At 43.0% G+C, this 16,234-nt stretch overlaps 2 protein-coding genes across 4 annotated transcripts in view; one reads left to right on the top strand and one right to left on the bottom strand.

Moving 5' to 3' along the window:
- The window catches only part of EXOC5 (exocyst complex component 5), a 26,688-nt gene extending 21,368 nt beyond the window's left edge, over positions 1-5,320 (bottom strand). For 2 of the 3 annotated variants that reach the window (XM_019616146.2, XM_085225859.1), the window contains exons 1-2: positions 5,182-5,320; positions 1,536-1,627 (exon numbers count right to left, since the gene is read on the bottom strand). In XM_019616146.2, coding sequence (XP_019471691.2) covers positions 1,536-1,627; positions 5,182-5,208 — 119 coding nt within the window. In that variant the 5' untranslated portion in view covers positions 5,209-5,320. Of the gene's footprint in view, positions 1-1,535; positions 1,628-4,919; positions 5,096-5,181 lie in introns of those variants that run through there. The other variant, XM_085225860.1, reaches the window with a different exon arrangement.
- Positions 5,319-16,234, top strand: AP5M1 (adaptor related protein complex 5 subunit mu 1). The gene is made up of 8 exons (XM_085225861.1): positions 5,319-5,467; positions 9,573-10,218; positions 12,754-12,981; positions 13,530-13,669; positions 14,380-14,465; positions 14,570-14,685; positions 14,965-15,061; positions 16,079-16,234. The coding sequence occupies exons 1-8, from the start codon at positions 5,319-5,321 to the stop codon at positions 16,159-16,161; spliced, it is 1,545 nt and encodes a 514-aa protein (XP_085081987.1). The 3' UTR covers positions 16,162-16,234.

Here is a 16,234-nt window from a genome sequence, read left to right as displayed (position 1 = left end):
AACAGTTCAGCATCCATCCTCCTCCAAAGAGCCAGACTGCTAAAAACCAACGCCCTTCATCCATGTTAATGAAGCTTTTCAATCCATTTTGAGTAACAGCTCATCCCTGAAGTTAGTAATCCTAAACTTCTCAGGATTTTTATCTTAGGTAGCTACAAACAACCTCAAACAGAAATAAGATTGTGTGGGTAAGAAGTCACTAAGCTACTGCACGCTGTGGATCGATTCACCAACGTAACTCTAAATCAACACTGAGGAAACTAAACTTTCTGTTGAGCTCAAAAGCACTGCAATAATTATAACAGGAATAAGATCAAGCTCATCTCACAGGTAACAATCATTTGAGAAATTAGAACATTTAATTGCATCTCTAGAAAAAATACCAATACTGGTAAAAAAGCTAATGTGTAGCACTATTTGAAATGAAGATCATAGAATGGTTTGGGTTGGAAGGGATCTTTAAGACCATCCAGTTCCAACCCCCTGCTGTAGGCAGGGACACATCTCTAAAGAGCAAGTTGCTCACAGCCCCATCCAGCCTGGCCTTGATTGCTTCCAGGGAGGTCCAGAGGTGCAAAAATACAAAAGCTTAGATGTAAAATGGTGCTGTATAAATTCATGCATCAAAGATATCAATGCACCACCCGGTGCTGGGCCAGTAACAGAGAACTCTCTTCTAAACTTTGGCTTGTCTCTCTTGAGAAACTTCACCCTCCTTGCTACAAACAAGAGAAGGTTTTGCACTGTTTTCCCCTTCCCCATTTCCTCTGCACCCTGCCCTTGCTCCTCTTCTCCTCACCACTAGCTCACAGACACCAAATTTTCCCTTTGCTCTGCTTTCAGGGCCTTCCAGTCCTTCCAAAATGCTAACTCAGCTAGAAAATGCTGACTTCTCCATTGGCTTAGTTTCCAGATATTTTAGTGAGCTGGGTTTTATCCTGATATCACTTGCCTATAGTCGGCTCGAGATAAGCCATCACAGCACACAGATAAGTGCAAAGAAAAGGGGCTCAAGTCCACCTCCATCCAGAAGAACTGAGCTGCTCATTTGGTTCAAACCACAGCACACACACTCAGATCAAAACAAGCTATGTTAATATTGCCACGTTCCTGCCCCTCTTTCCAGCCTACCAGTTTGTGACTTATTTGCAACAGCACTGTAAGTGCTGGGTCTTAAAACAAGCCATTTTAGGGAGCTAATCTAGCAAGAAACATTCAGTTGGCTTAATGATCTTAACAGAGAAGCCTAATATTATGCTTTAATCCAGAAACTTCAGTACTTTGGAACGTTCATGACTGACAAAGAACAACAGCATCAATTCTCCTTTATTCAAACAGCCTAAATTAGAAAGTGACTTTCCCCACTCTTGTCAATTCTGAATAATTGGCTCGTGGTCACAAACTCTGTCTGTTCTCCCACACGAAAATCTCACTGGATATGCACCAGCACTATGTACAGGCTTTCTGTTGTGTATGTAATAAAGCAGTACAATTAGAGATGCAACCAGTGAGGCCATTACACTATTTTATTTTACCTTTTTGGATCGAAAGCTTCTCCACCTCTGGAACCTCCTCCAGGTGTCCTCCATGCCAGCCGTTCAATGTATTCATCTGCCACAAAAGGCTCCTAGACACGAAATAAAAACTCTTTAAGTGTAAGCAGCTGCTTAAGATGTGGCACATCATTTTGAAAGCTTCACTACAATGAAGAGCAACCACAGCATTGACAATGAGCACCCCTTATGCTGATATATTTAATAAAGAATGTCATCCTCAACGTGGTGGGTTTGAACACCTGGCCTACTACCTGCCAGACTGCCTCTCTCACAGGCCATGCATTACCTGCCTTTATTTCCCAGTGAGCTTATGGATTGTCATTGCAGAGTGTCTGACACGTTCTGCAGCTAAACCATGAGCAAAAGTAACCAAAGCACTGCCCTGTGGCAGATCACTGCCAGAATGCTGCTGCTCACTATGTGACATCCACCTGCAGCTGCAGAAACAAAGCAGATAAAGGGGAGAAAAAACAAACGAAGCCTAAGAACAGGCAACACTCATTCTTTTTACTCTCCCAAAAAGGAATAACAGTGCGTGCATGGTGTTAAAAGCACAAGGTTACATAAGTTTGCCCCATGCTATTTGCTGGATCTTCCACAAACATTCTGCACAATGGTGAAGAATTAATTATTTTTGCTCCTAACATTTTCCAGATGACAAAACTAAGAGCTCATATTCTAGCTGATCAAACACATCAGCTCAACCATTTCTTCCACAGCTGAATAGTGAAGTATCCAAAACAAAGTGCAATGATACCTATCCCTTAATTGACAAACAGCAAAACAAATAAATCAACACTACCAAGCATTACTTATTCTTTTAGAATAAGCAGTCATCTAGCAGCACTGCACTGGTGCAAACACTGCCACATCTTAGACTGGTTAATGAAGCATCCTCACAGCCCCTAGGACTTCACAGGGAGCTTTTCCCATTACATGCAATGGATCTAAAACTGGAGCATGACCCAAGGCAGAACCAGGAGTGCAAAAGCAAGGGCTGGAAAGCAAACACTGCCAGTCCTTGCACACAGCAATGAAGCTGCCTTTCTCCCCAAACACATCGTGCCCTACCCAGTCAAGCCCAGCTATTAAACAAAAATACAGAATCATAGAATGGCCTGGGTTGAAAAGGACCACAATGCTCATCTAGTTTCAACCCCCCCTGTTATGTGCAGGGTCGCCAACCACCAGACCAGGCTGCCTAGAGCAACATCCAAAAGCCATATAAAAGCTTTCTGAATATACTTGGCAATGTGCTGAATCCTGCTGGCTTATGCAGAAGTTTCAGCAGCTCACTGGGTGACTCCTCTTCCCAAGACTAACTACAGCAACTGTGTTCTGCTCAGGCAATTTGCTTCAGCTTCAAAAGCAACAGCATTGAAAATGTACTTCCCAACACATCACTCATCTCTTCATCCCAGTTCTGATATAAAACCATATCTCAAGTTGGAATATGCAATGTAGCTACATGTATGTGGACCCTTTTCATCAGAGGTTACAACACAATGCTTTCATACTAAGTATAAACTCTCTCTTTACATCACCTGTAACATCCACGTTACTGGGAACATTTTTGGTAGTTTAATTATAGCTGAAATGAGCAGCAACACAGCAGCAGCCTCTTCAGGGGAGCCCCCCAGCTTCATAGCTGTCTTATGGCTCTTCTCAGCACTTCTCCTTCCTATAAAAACCTTTCCCCTGCACATCCCATAACCCAGCAGGAGTACCACTCTAGTTGCAAGGACACCAATGCCAACCCTATGGAATAGACCTATATAAAGGGTGCACTACTTACTGATGTGTTCTGTGTGCCTGTATATACACAGATGGACACAGATACACACAGAGAGTGGTGAGGTGCTGGAACAGCTGCCCAGAGAGGCTGTGGGTGCTACGTCCATCCCTGGAGGTGTTCAAGGACAGGGTGGATGGGGCCCTAGGCAGCTTGGGCTGGTATGAAATGTGGAGGTTGGTGGTCCTGCCTGTGGCGGGGGTTGGAGCTTCGTGATCTTTGAGGTCCCTTCGAACCCAAACCATTCAACAACTCTATAATTCATTCAAATGTTCACACAATATAATTGCCCCACATGCATAATGATTCTTTTTTATTATTTAAACCAACTTTACAGAGCTTTTCTGCAAGCTGGGTCTCCTAAGGAAATGTAGAATGCTTTTAATGCTATCTTGATAATACGGTCACCTATAGCTATCCGATAGCCTAATTCCTATCTTAATTTTCCTTTCCAGTCTTGAAGAAACTGCTGAAAATCAGCTTCTACAAATGTCATTTGCAAGTCCATTGCCTGTTATCAGATGAGCCCCAACAGTCAATTTCTTCACAGCTTTGAACTCAGCTTCAGCTCAAGATGAATCAACGCGATTCTATCCATTCTGCCAATACTCCTGATTTCATAAGAGATAAACCTGAAGTGGGTGATAACCTGGCCTGTAGGAACACTAAACTGGACCAAGCCACATTAAAATCTAGAAATAATCATTATATTTTGAGTTACACGGGGTAGAATGAGTGCACGTAGCATCAATTTTCAGCAGATCTTCCTATACAACTTCACATATTTATATTGAAAATTACTTTCAAACATGCTTTCATGCAAACACTGAAATCTAACACTAATCTCAGGATACAGCTGAGGGTTACTCCCATAACAAGCACAGGTTTTCATGTTCTTACAGAATCACAGAATGGCCAGGGTTGGACAGGACCTCAAGGATCATGAATCTCCAACCCTCCTGCCACATGCAGGGCCACCAACCTCCACATTTCATACCAGCCCAGGCTGCTCAGGGCCCCATCCAACCTGGCCTTGAACACCACAGCTTTCTTTACACACAGTTCTCCCATACTCAGCATCCACATAATCGCCATGCTGAGGAATGAAACCTCTCAAGAAGAGTCTATGGTGGAGGTGCGGAGAGGACACTAATCCTGGCACCCACCTACATAGGTCACGTTGCATTATTCTCCCTGTTTCTTAAAACCAGGCAAGCAAAAAGACATGAGTCACAACATCCACGTGTTGGCATTGATTCATAAATCCAAGTGAGCACAGTGCCTTCAGACAAGACATCAGACCCTGTGATGAAACAGGAAGGCCTATCCTGAAGGCTGGGAAAGCGTGTCCCAGTGTTAACACACCCAATGGGCACCTGAGTGCCTCAAACAGGCAGCGATACCTCGTCCCCATGCACAAGCCATGGGAACAGGCACGCAGGTCACAGCACGTCCAGGCCAGAAGGACGGCCAGGCTTCTGCTGAGCGCCCTGCCCTGCCCGTGCGTGGCCTCGGACGAGATATCTGCCTTCTTGGGCCTCAATGCCGCGGCAGACCAAGGGCGTGCTCACCGTTTCAGAGGCACTCGGGCGACGCGACGCCGCCGGGCAAAGTTCCCTCCATGTTTCAGCGCTCAACCTTCAGGAGCAGAGTGCCGTCAGCCCACGGCGCAGCTGACAGCGGTGCAGGGGAGGACGAGGAGAGCTGCCGCCCCGCACGCCATCACCCAAACTTCCTCCTCCCCCCTCGCTCCCACACCCTCCCCTTCGTCCTCCCGGTTCCGGGTTTCCCATCCCGAGGCCCGGACACCCCGCACGGAACCCGAGCACCCACCTCGAACAGCTCGGCCGCGGCGGCCATGACCGCGGGGCTCCTCAGCGGCCTTCCGCCGCCCCGCCGCTACCGCCCATTGTGTCCCGGCACAGCAGCAGCAGCAGCAGCCGCCGCGGCGCCGCCTCCGCCCGCCGGAAATGGCCGTGCGCCGGCCGGCAGTGCCGCGCGCAGCTCCCGGCTCCTCCCCGGCCGCGGCTCCCCGGCCCGGCCGCCCCCGGCGCCGCGTTATGGCGCTGCGGGCGCTCTGGGTGCTGCGGCACGAGCCGCGGGCCGTGCTGTTCTCCAGGTAACGGCGGAGGCAGAGCGGGGGGATGAGGCGGGTGGGGCATGGCGGGCAGAGGGGGGTGGGAAACGGGGGAATTGGTAAACCTGCATCGCAGGGCCGGCGCTTGGGATGCTCCGGGACCAGCAGTACTGGCTTGGAGCCGTCAATATCGATTGTTGGATTCTGGTCGTGTTCCTCAAACCCTCTTCCCTTTGTAATTTTTTTAATTTTTTCCTTTTTTTTTTTTTCTTTTTTTTCTTTTTTCTTTTTTTCTTATTTCTTTTTTTCTTTTTCCTTTCTTTTCTTTTTTTTCCCCTTTTTCTTTTTTTTTCTTTTTTTCTTTTTTCTTTTTTTCTTTTTTCTTTTTTTTCTTTCTCATCTATTTTTTTCTTTTTTTCCTTTTTTTCTTTTCTTTTTTTTCTTTTTTTATTTTTCTTTTTTTTCTTTCTCATCTTTTTTTTTCTTTTTTCTTTTTTTTTCCTTTTTTTTTCCCTTCCTGTTTTTCTTCCTCTTTTTTCCTTCCTTTTTTTCTCCCTCTTTTTTCTCCCTTCTTTTCTTTTTTCTTAATTTTCTTTCCTTCCTTTCTCCCTTCCTTCCTTTCTCCCTTCCTTCCTTTCTCCCTTCCTTCCTTTCTCCCTTCCTTCCTCCCTTCTTTTTTTTCCTTTTTCTTTTTTTTTCTTTTTACAATTTCTACATTTTGTACTTAATTCTCTTTTCCTCTTCCTCTTTCTGTCTTGGCTTCTCTTTTGTTGCAAACATTTTACCTCACCTCTCTGTCATCATGTGACAAAGGACAAGGCAGCAGTTGGGAAATGATGCCAGACACACAGGCAGAACACGTGTCCACTTCTGTTCATTAGCACTGAATTGCACTGAGAGTACAGAAATGTTTCGGTTTGGTTTTAATCTTTGCATACAAAGTGAGGTTGACCCAAAGGAGGGCTTTCTGTGTTCAGAACTGTTGCAGAGTTTTAAGTAAGACTTTGGGCTAGGCAAGCTGGTGTTGTTGGTCTGGGCAATGTTGCACCCATTTCCTTTGTGGGAGGAACAAGAGGAAAAATAACTGTAGGCTGGGGAAGGAAAATTGTGTGGAACAGCATACAGTCTTCATTTGAATTCTGTAAAGCTGAGGAGAGAAGCTAGGAGGATGCAAAAAAGAGGAGTAACTAGAGTATCGTCCATCTTTGGGTGCAGGCAGCTCTCCACGCTGGGCATTCCTCTGATTGTTTTAGGATTAGTATTATAGTCCTTGTATTACCTACAAGTTGAGAGATGTGGCCTCCCCTCTACAAACGCAGAGAAAGAGAAAGCCGTGTCCCAAAGCTGGTGAGTGTAATCACCATGGAGGCCGGGGGCTGCTGACAAGGATCTGTGAAGTAACTTGTCACACAGTCAGCCAGGAGCGCTCCTTTGAAAAGGGCAAACTCGACTTGATACTTCAAGTGATTTCCAGACTTAGATCTTTCAAGTTCCCAGAGGAAATAATAGGGCTGTGGAAACCCCAAGTTTATCCTCCTAACTGACCTTAAATTCAACAAAGCGTGCAGACAATATAAAGAATGCCAGATCACATGGAAGCTGTTGGTTTCGGGACTTATGCACTCAGCTGGAGATACGTGAGCCCTGATCTTTAACCTCAGAGAAGACATCTGGGACATCAAAGCATTCCACTTTTTTGAGCTGATCATAACTTAATTCAGGCAACAAGCGTGGTCGCTCTCTTGAATCACTAAAGCTCATTCAGCCCGGGAAACTTTCATCTTTTTAAGTTTTCATCGCTTCCTAGAAGGGAATACTGAAAAACTGAGATCAGAAGGGCTAACTAATTGTCTAATGACTCAGCTAAAGCTGGGAAGATGCAGTGGGAGGAGGAGGAGAAGGTGGTTGTGCTGTGGGGACATCTAGCAAATGCAGCCGGCTGGTTGGGGTGGACAAAACTAGGCTGAAATATTTCCTCTTCCTTTGTTTTGGGAACATCAGCCGAAAATAAGAGATGCTCACCAAGGTTACACGCAGCCTCTTATCAGTGTCCTTGCACAGGAAGTCCTTGTCAATTTTTGAGCAGCAAAAGCACTCTGTTTCCTTGTTGTTCAAAACAGACGTGACACTGGAGGGAGGTATTTCACTGTCATCTGTATCCTGTTTACAAATCCCGTAGCTCTGGCTTCTCTCTGCTTATGCATGCCTTTTCCTTATGGGAAAAAAATGGTGCTCTAGATGCACGATTAAGAATCACATGAAAAAGCACAGTCACAAAAAACAAGCCTCCAGCAAGGGGCTGCTGCTGCTGTTGTAGATGGTGCAAGTGGGACGTGGGGCAATAGGATAAGAACCACACAAGTGCTCAAGAACATTACATGTGGAGGTCATAGATAAAATGAAATACCACATCTTTGGGATTACGAAGTCCATGGCAATTTAAGAAACAAGCTGTCACTGTATTAAAAAAAAAATAATAATAAATTGTATTTAAAGGGGAATAAGTGAAGGCGTTGATGTATCTGGGCATTTTTTTCTCCCGTGTTCATTTATAAGTGTGGGCCTGAGCACAAACACACGGCCTGAGTACAGATTGGCTACAAGGTGATTCATAAAGTGAGTGGTCTTGTTCTGTGGCGTGCAGCTCGTGATATGACTTCTGAGGGGCCGTGAGTAACTGCTATAGGAATCCATAAAAAAGAATATTGAAAAGTTAGCCTGTCATCAGACTTAATTTAAGAGGCTCGAGGGATTGGTAATTCAAACAAAAAATGGTGAAAACTGATTTTTCATTGCCATTTAATAAGACAACTCTTCAATTCTTCTTGGTAGGTTTAGGTTAGCTTGAGAAGTAGTTCACTGCTCTTTCCTGTAAGAAGTGACACTGCTTTAGAGGAAAATCATGTGCTTTTTCTCAAGCATTATCTGCAGCACATTTGAAGTGGAGTAGAGTATATACATTGATGCAGCACTGCAGTTTTAAAATATACAAAACCATTCTCTGTGATGTTATGGTTACATTGTAAATACTCCAAAATCAAAAAATGAAATGAAAGAACAGTCGTAACAGCACTCAGATAACATGTATTGTACCTGCACTGCAGAATCCACTTTGCTCTCCCACAAAAACCTTGCAACTCTTGCTGGAACATTTGGGCTTAGGTACACTGAGGTCTTCTTGGATTTACAGTATTGTGAAGATTTTTAATTCATCTTGCTTGTTAGTTGAACAACTGCTGCAGATCAGTTGTGCAAGCTCAGAAGTGCAAACCCTGTATATAGGTAATTTAAGTGTATTTAGTGGAGTAGCAGAACTATAGCAGTAGCATACCATATGTAGGCAAAAAAACCTGAAAAAGTAGAATTGGGTCATGTATGGCATTCATTTTCTTAAGTGTGTGAAAACTTGTGTTTAGAGCGATCTCACCTCTTAGAAGTATTTTGCTGTAGAAGTTTGGTTGCATCGGTGAGTCATGCTTGGCTTCATTGGTGTCATGAAATATTCTATATCATTATGCAAAAGGTCAGACAGATAGGACTATAAATGGTAGACAGACAGAAACACTGTTTGTTTGTTTGTTTGTTTGTTTGTTTGTTTGTTTTAAAAAGTGAATGTATTTGCTCAAAGTTTCCAGTAAAAATCTGCTTATTAGTATGATTCCTAATTACATGTGAAATAGTTTTATTGACCATGATTTAGCGTGTGATCCTCTTGCTCTTTGTGTCGGGGGCAGTGCTGGCATTCACTGGCACGAGGGTACTTCTAGGAGCTTTCGGGAGTTCATCTGTAGAATCATAGAATTGTTTGAATTGGAAGTGACCCTTAAAGGCCGTCTGATCTCACTCCCCTGCAGTGAACAGGGACACCCACAGCTCCATCAGGTGCTCAGAGCCCATCCAGCCTGAGCTTGAGTGTCTGCAGGGATGGGGCACCAGCACCTCTGGGCAACTTCTGCCAGTAGTTGAATATCTAATTGAAGTGAATGTCTGTACCTGAAACCCAGCAACACTCCAAAGACTTTTGTAGTGCTTTTGCATTCAAGGAAATCATCAAGGGAAGAGACAATGTGGTTCTGCTTTTAGGAATGCTGTATTTTGAGTGGGAAAAGAGGAGTAGCACTGAGACGCTCTTGTTTCTGTGTCGCAGGCGTTACCCCACCGTTGAGGCACGTGCGGAGGCCTTCAATGGATCAACACACGTGGCTGTGCCGTCTGACAGCGATTTCCTCAAGGCCATGCTTTTTGAACTCAGGCTCACAGAGGACCAGAGCTTTGTGGAGCACCGAGATACGTGCACTCGAATCGATCACTCATCAGTGCGCTCGGTTCGCGTCGAGGGAGGGGACCTCTGGCCTGTGGTGGCTTTCCAGAAGAGCGGGCTGATCTACGCTTGCCTGCCGCTGGTTGAGGAAGCCTTGGAGCCTCGGCCATCCCTTCTCACCATCCCTGGGCTCTCGCAAGGACTCGCTCTTCTGTTTGGCATCCTGGACTACATTTCTCCCAGTCGGAAAAATGAAGCGGAGTTGAGTGCAAAAGCAGGCCAGCTTCGCACTTTGATCATACAGGCCTGTCCGCTTGGCACCCCCTTGAACACAAACATCAGCAGCTTGAGCAGCTCGTTTGATGACATTCAGGTTGTTCCCACAGACGTGAAGCAACCAGCCTGGAGATCCAACACGTATAAAGGCAAACCTCAGGTCAACGTCTGCATCACTGAAAAAGTCAAATGTATGCAGTATGACAAGAGAGATGTTGTGGACATGTGGCAGGTGTATGGAGCTGTGAATTGCAAGGTGAGAGCGTTTGTTGTGCCAGTCTAAGCAACGTGTTTTTCGTGTGAGCACACTGGGAAAGCAAATACGTGTTTCCTTTCACTTAGTGATTTCCTAATATTGTAAAATTTGAAAGATTAGCAAGCTATTGCATATTAGACTCATGTGCTAGTATTGTGTTTTATTTTATTTTGATCTTTACTGTTTATTCCTGCATGCTTCAACATTTATCAATAACTATTTTTGGGCCTTCAATTACCAGAAGTAGCTACATTGCATGTATTTTACCTTTTTTTTTTTTTTTAATTTAATTCTAAATGAAATAGAGTAAAGTCATTTCATGCAGTCTTTGCATATAAAGGCTCAGAAATGGTAGTGCTAACACTTAACTTCATTTCTACCTATCTAATAAATGATTAGAAGCTATTTCTGAGTCTTCTACTTGAGTGTCTTTACTTGAGCATTTTTAATTAATCTTCCTCCCATACGAAAATGTAATTTTCTATCCTCCTGCATTCTATTCAACTCTTTGAAAGGGTAGATAATAGCAGGACAAGGGGAAATGGTTTTAAGTTGAAGGAGGGAGGATTTAGGTTGGATATCAGGGGGAAGTTCTTTACCATGAGAGTGATGAGGTGCTGGAACAGCTGCCCAGAGAGGCTGTGGATGCCCCGTCCATCCCTGGAGGTGTTCAAGGACAGGGTGGATGGGGCTCTGGGCAGCCTGGGCTGCTCTGAAATGTGGAGGTTGGTGGCCCTGCCTGTGGCAGGGGGGTTGGAGCTTCATCATCCTTGAGGTCCTTTCCAACCCAAGCCATTCTTTGATTCTGTGACAATGAAATTCTGAATCCATAAATGCTGTTTGTTTGACTGATGTAAGAACTGTTGCGCAGAATCTGTGTAAAGAAACTGATTGCGTAACAATTTTGAATGTTTTTATATGTAGCAATGGTTTTCATTGTTTGATACTAAAATTTGGGGGAATGTTGACAAAATAGATCAATAACAATCACAAAATACATTAATATTTGTATTTTTTACTTTTGCTATATTTAATATTCCTTCTTCCAGCTATGCTTCATAAATTATCTCAGTGCAGTGTATTTGTAATAGTTGTTTTGTTGTAAGGGTAGAGAGACTCATTGGAAAAATGATCACGTCATTCCTATTTATAAGAAAGGGAGGAAGAAGGACTCAGGAAATAATAGGCACCTCTGTGCCTAGGGTTATCATGAAACAGGTCCTCCTGGAGGATATGTTAAGGAACATAAGGGATGAGAAGGTGATCCGAGACAGCCAGCACGGCTTCACCAAGGGAAGGTCATGCCTGACCCATCTGGTGGCCTTCTATTATGGAGTGATGGCATTGGTAGACACAAGGAAGACAGCTGATGTCATCCACCTGGACTTCTGCAAGGCCTGTGACATGGTTCCCCACCACAGCCTTATCTCTAATTTGGAGAGATATGGGTTTGAAGGGTGGGCTGTTTGGTGGATAAGGAATTGGTTGGATTGTTGCAGGCAGAGGGCTGTGGTCAATGGCCCTGTGTTCAGGTAGAGGCTGATCATGAGTAGTGTCCCTCAAGGGTCCATCTTGGATCGGTGCTCTTCAGCTTCTTTATCAATGACACTGACAGTGGCATCGAGTGCACTCAGCAAGTTTGCTGATGACACCAAGCTGAGCAGGGCAGTTGATCGGGCAGAAGGAAGGGATGCCATCCAGAGGGACCTTGATAAACTCGAAAGGTGGTCTGATGTGAACCTAGTGAGGTGAGTCAGGGTAGTCCCATGTGTTCAGACTGGGAGAAGTACTCCTTGAGAGTAGCCCTACAGCAGGGGGGTTGGAACTTGGTTATCCTTCAGGTTCCTTCCAACCCAAGCCATTTTGTGATTCTAAAGTGGATTGTGCTTATGTAATTAGTAAGAGGTGGGATAGTCATCTTCAAAGGGAGCCAACTTAAATACTGCATTTCTGGAAACTGAGTTATTTCACACCAACCGTGCTGGTAGGGACTATATGGGTGAACAGCTTCCTGTTCTCAGAGGAACAAGTTTCTAGGTCATCTTGCAGAGTGGATGGCCTTATGTAAAAAGAAAGCCCTGGTGGAGTTGTGCACTGCTGAGCTGGCACGCAAAGGGACAAGACCATGAATGTGCTGCACATGGTTGCTGTGAGAAAGCTGGCATGGGACCACAGTGGCCATTAATAGCATGCTTGAATCCATTAAGCAAATGCTGCAAATGTAACTGAATTAATTGGACTGTCACCAGGTGTGTTTATGTAATAATTTAGCTATAGCAGTAAGTCCTTGGCTTGCTTATGGGCTTATTTCTTGCTAAGACACACTTGTCAGTTAAGAGACAGCTAGCTAAGGCTTCAGCTGTACAGAAAGGAGAAAGGGACCTTGTTTTGAAAATATATGTCAGTACGAATAGTTTGAAGCCAGCTGAAAAATTTTAGTGTGATGGTTTAATGTTTGTGTTTAACTTTTGAACACCTAATTCTGACTTGAGGAAAATATTGTAGAATAACTTTTTGTCTTCGTTTTTTTTCAAGTGTGATATAGAGGGAGCTGCACCAAATGTCACCCTCACTTTGAATCTCCCAACTAATGGCTCTCCGCTCCAAGATATCTTCGTCCACCATTGCGTGACATCCGTTGACCCTGCCATGCTCATGTCCAGCAGTGTTAATCCACTGGATGATTCTGTGTACAGTGGGCCTTACAAATTTCCTTTCATTCCTCCTTCAGAGTCATTCAACTTGTGTTACTACACTTCCCAGGTAATGCCATCGCCAACCTTAGTTGTTTTCCAGTCTTCAAACAGGAATAAAAATACTCGTATTGTTGAATGCATCCAGAGACATGGTTTAGTGGGCGTGGTGGTGATGGGTCAGCAGTCGGACTTGATGATCTCAGTGGTCTTTTCCCACCTTAATAATTCTATGATAAGTGACTTTCAGTTCGATACAAGGAAATAGAAATCTCCTCATATAGTAAATTGCTTGGAAGGCACTTCAGGATTTGAGTCATCTGAGTCATTTTCATAACATGACAGTACCTTTGTCTGCTTGGCATTACTGTTCATACTTGAAGTGAACCACTCAGTGCCCGAATTAGACAAAGTGAATCCAGGCTGAGATGTTAAGAGCATATGTAACAAATCTATGTATTGTCAGCAACCCAAAGGGTTTGACAGATATTGTTCAAAACCAATCAGCAATTAATAAGTTTGTTAGCCTGTAAAGTACTTTAGGAGTTAAAACAGCATATAGCTGGTCTTACCATGATATTGCTGATACGTCTTGAGAATGAATATGGTTTTCTCCAGGTGCCGGTTCCACCGATTTTGGGATGTTATCAACTCATTGAAGAGGGATCACAGTTAAAAATAACAGTAAATTTGAAGCTTCATGAAAGCATAAAGAATTCTTTTGAGTACTGTGAAGCTCGTATACCCTTTTTCAACAGGTAAGAGTAAAGGAATCCTAAATATATCTCCTCCTTTTCTCTGTGATCTTCCCAAAATGAACTTCCTGGGACTTAGTGTATCAGATTGTGCTCCATCAAAGGACCAACACTGGACATCAACCTTGGTAATGTTGGGAAGCCTTGGAATTCTTGTGACTTCTGATTGGTTCTCAATACCTCCACTAAGTATCATGTTTCCCTGTGGTATTTTTTCACATGAAACACTGCCGCAATCCTCCAGGTGGATTAAGTCTTGAGATAGTTTCTAGCCCAGGGTTACCTGCTCCTTAAGGCTGCTAATCCTAGCTACAGATCAGCTTATCAAAAATACAGTCGTTTAAAATTAAAAGGATAGTTTTTATTTAAGCCTTTCGGACCACTGCCTGACTGCACTGACACATAACAGCAATGAAAATTTGAAGATGGAATGATACAACGTTGGTGATGCTGATCACAGTGTCAGGAAAATGCTGTCAGTGAACTGAAGACAGTAAAATACCACCAACTCTCTGATGATTACTAGGTTGAAAACAGTGATTTCCTCCTGCTCTGTAATTTCTTTCCATAAATTAACAGTGTGCTTAGATATATATGATTTGTCCATGTGCACGTAAGTATTTCAGCATTTGTTGCTTTAACAAAATGATTATTAACAAATAACTGAATAATATTAATTCCAGCGGCCTTATTGTTCTTTTTTCACACTACAGGGGCCCAATTGCTCATTTAGAGTACAAAGTTAGTTATGGCCAACTGGATTTGTCACGAGAGAAGAGCCTCCTGGTTTGGGTCATTGGTAAGTACCACACTCTTGTGCACTCATCATTTCTTCCCAACCTGATTTTCTGTAGGGGAAGCACAGCTGTATAATTCCATAACAGATGTTGTTTCTGGCTTTAGGACAGAAGTTCCCTAAATCTTCAGAAGTTTCTCTGACTGGAACTGTGACTTTTGGTGATATAGACGAGGAGCACCCAACTGATTATGTTTGCACTGGCAACACAGCTTATGTAAAAGTAAGTCGTAGTCTCTGTAAAAAGATACCTTAGTAGTAAGTAAGTAAGAAAGATAGCATTTTTATTATCTTAAACCAACTACAAAAATATTAATCAGACTTAATTATTAACCTTTTTTTTTTTTTTCCTCAATATGGAGTCTTTTTTAACTCACATGAATTGACATCCTGTCATTTTGGGGTACAATTTGGGGCACACCAAGAGCACGTAATGCAGGTTGCCAGTATTTGCACAACAGCCATGACATTATGAATCTATGTATTTCCTTTCATTTTGTAGATGTATTTTAGGATCCCAGACTTCACACTTACTGGGTGTTATGTGGACCAGCATTCTGTTCAGATCTTTGCACCAGGGAAACCCAAAATTACTGCGTGTGAGTTGCTAAAAATGTCAGTTGTTTTGCTGAAACAGTTACACATTGGATGTCGATGATTTAAGATACACATTGGATATCAATTACTAAAATTATGTAACTGAAGTTGTACACATTTTTTTCCTGGTTTGCTTTCTGCTTTGTATTTTTTTTCTTGCAATGCTTAATGCACATTAAGTCCTTTGGAATAGGGACTGTCATCACCCTTTTACGTGTGCTAAATTACTTGTGGTGTTTTACAGTGTTCTACCTAGTGATAGGACTTTAACTGGGAGACAGAGAACACTTTTCCATAGTCTGCCCTCTTGCTTTGGATGCTTTAATTTGGAGATATATGTGGTCTAGAAATACAGACTGCAGGCCAGAATGCAGCTCCTGCATGCAGGCTGCAGCTGTCTTAGTGTCATCGTACCAACATCTGCTGGTGGATGTGGAGCAAAAATTAAATCTGCCTATTCTTGAGTTAACACTGCAAGTCTGCAGCAAAAATATACTGAGAACACTGTAAGCACCAATAAAATCAGAGTACTGCTGTCTAATGGAAGCATTTCTATTTGTTGCTCTGTCTTTTGCGACTTCCATCAGTCATGTTAAAAGCCTGTAAATGCCTTTTGGAAGCTGTGATCTACACTGTTAATTTTGTGACAGGTCACAGTCAGTCCTAAAGTGTAACACAAAAAAGCATCATTTCCATACTGTATGTTTTATGTCAAGTATGTAATTTATATTCATTGAACAAAATCCAAGTTATCCACCTGCTTTTGACTTAACCTCTGTTTGAATTTTAAGCTCATGACTGATACATTAGTAAAGGTAATTGAAGCTGAGACTTTAAATGTATTATTATCAGAAATAATTTTCAAATAATAGTAAGAGTCTTAGAGTTTAAAGAGGCCATTATACCTTTTCTGTAAACTTGTAAGGATGGATTAGTAGTCTCTTAACTTGACTGAAGGAATGGCTGATTGTAAGGCACACTGTAATGCTTATATTTCTTGTCTGTTTTATTTTTTTTAGCACGGGAACTGATTTCATCTGATTATTACATCTGGAATTCCGAAGCATCAGCACCTACCATGTACAAAAGCTTGTATTACTGATGTGACTGTGATTCATTTTTGTATTTAAACAAAATAGCAAAATAAAGTAGTGCCACAATACTGTGAAAATAAA

Source organism: Meleagris gallopavo, chromosome 5 (genome assembly GCF_905368555.1).
Source record: "Meleagris gallopavo chromosome 5, MGAL_WU_HG_1.1, whole genome shotgun sequence".
NCBI lineage: Eukaryota > Metazoa > Chordata > Aves > Galliformes > Phasianidae > Meleagris > Meleagris gallopavo.
The sequence above is the reverse complement of the archived record's forward strand: the minus strand, read 5'-3'. Positions and strand labels throughout refer to the sequence as shown.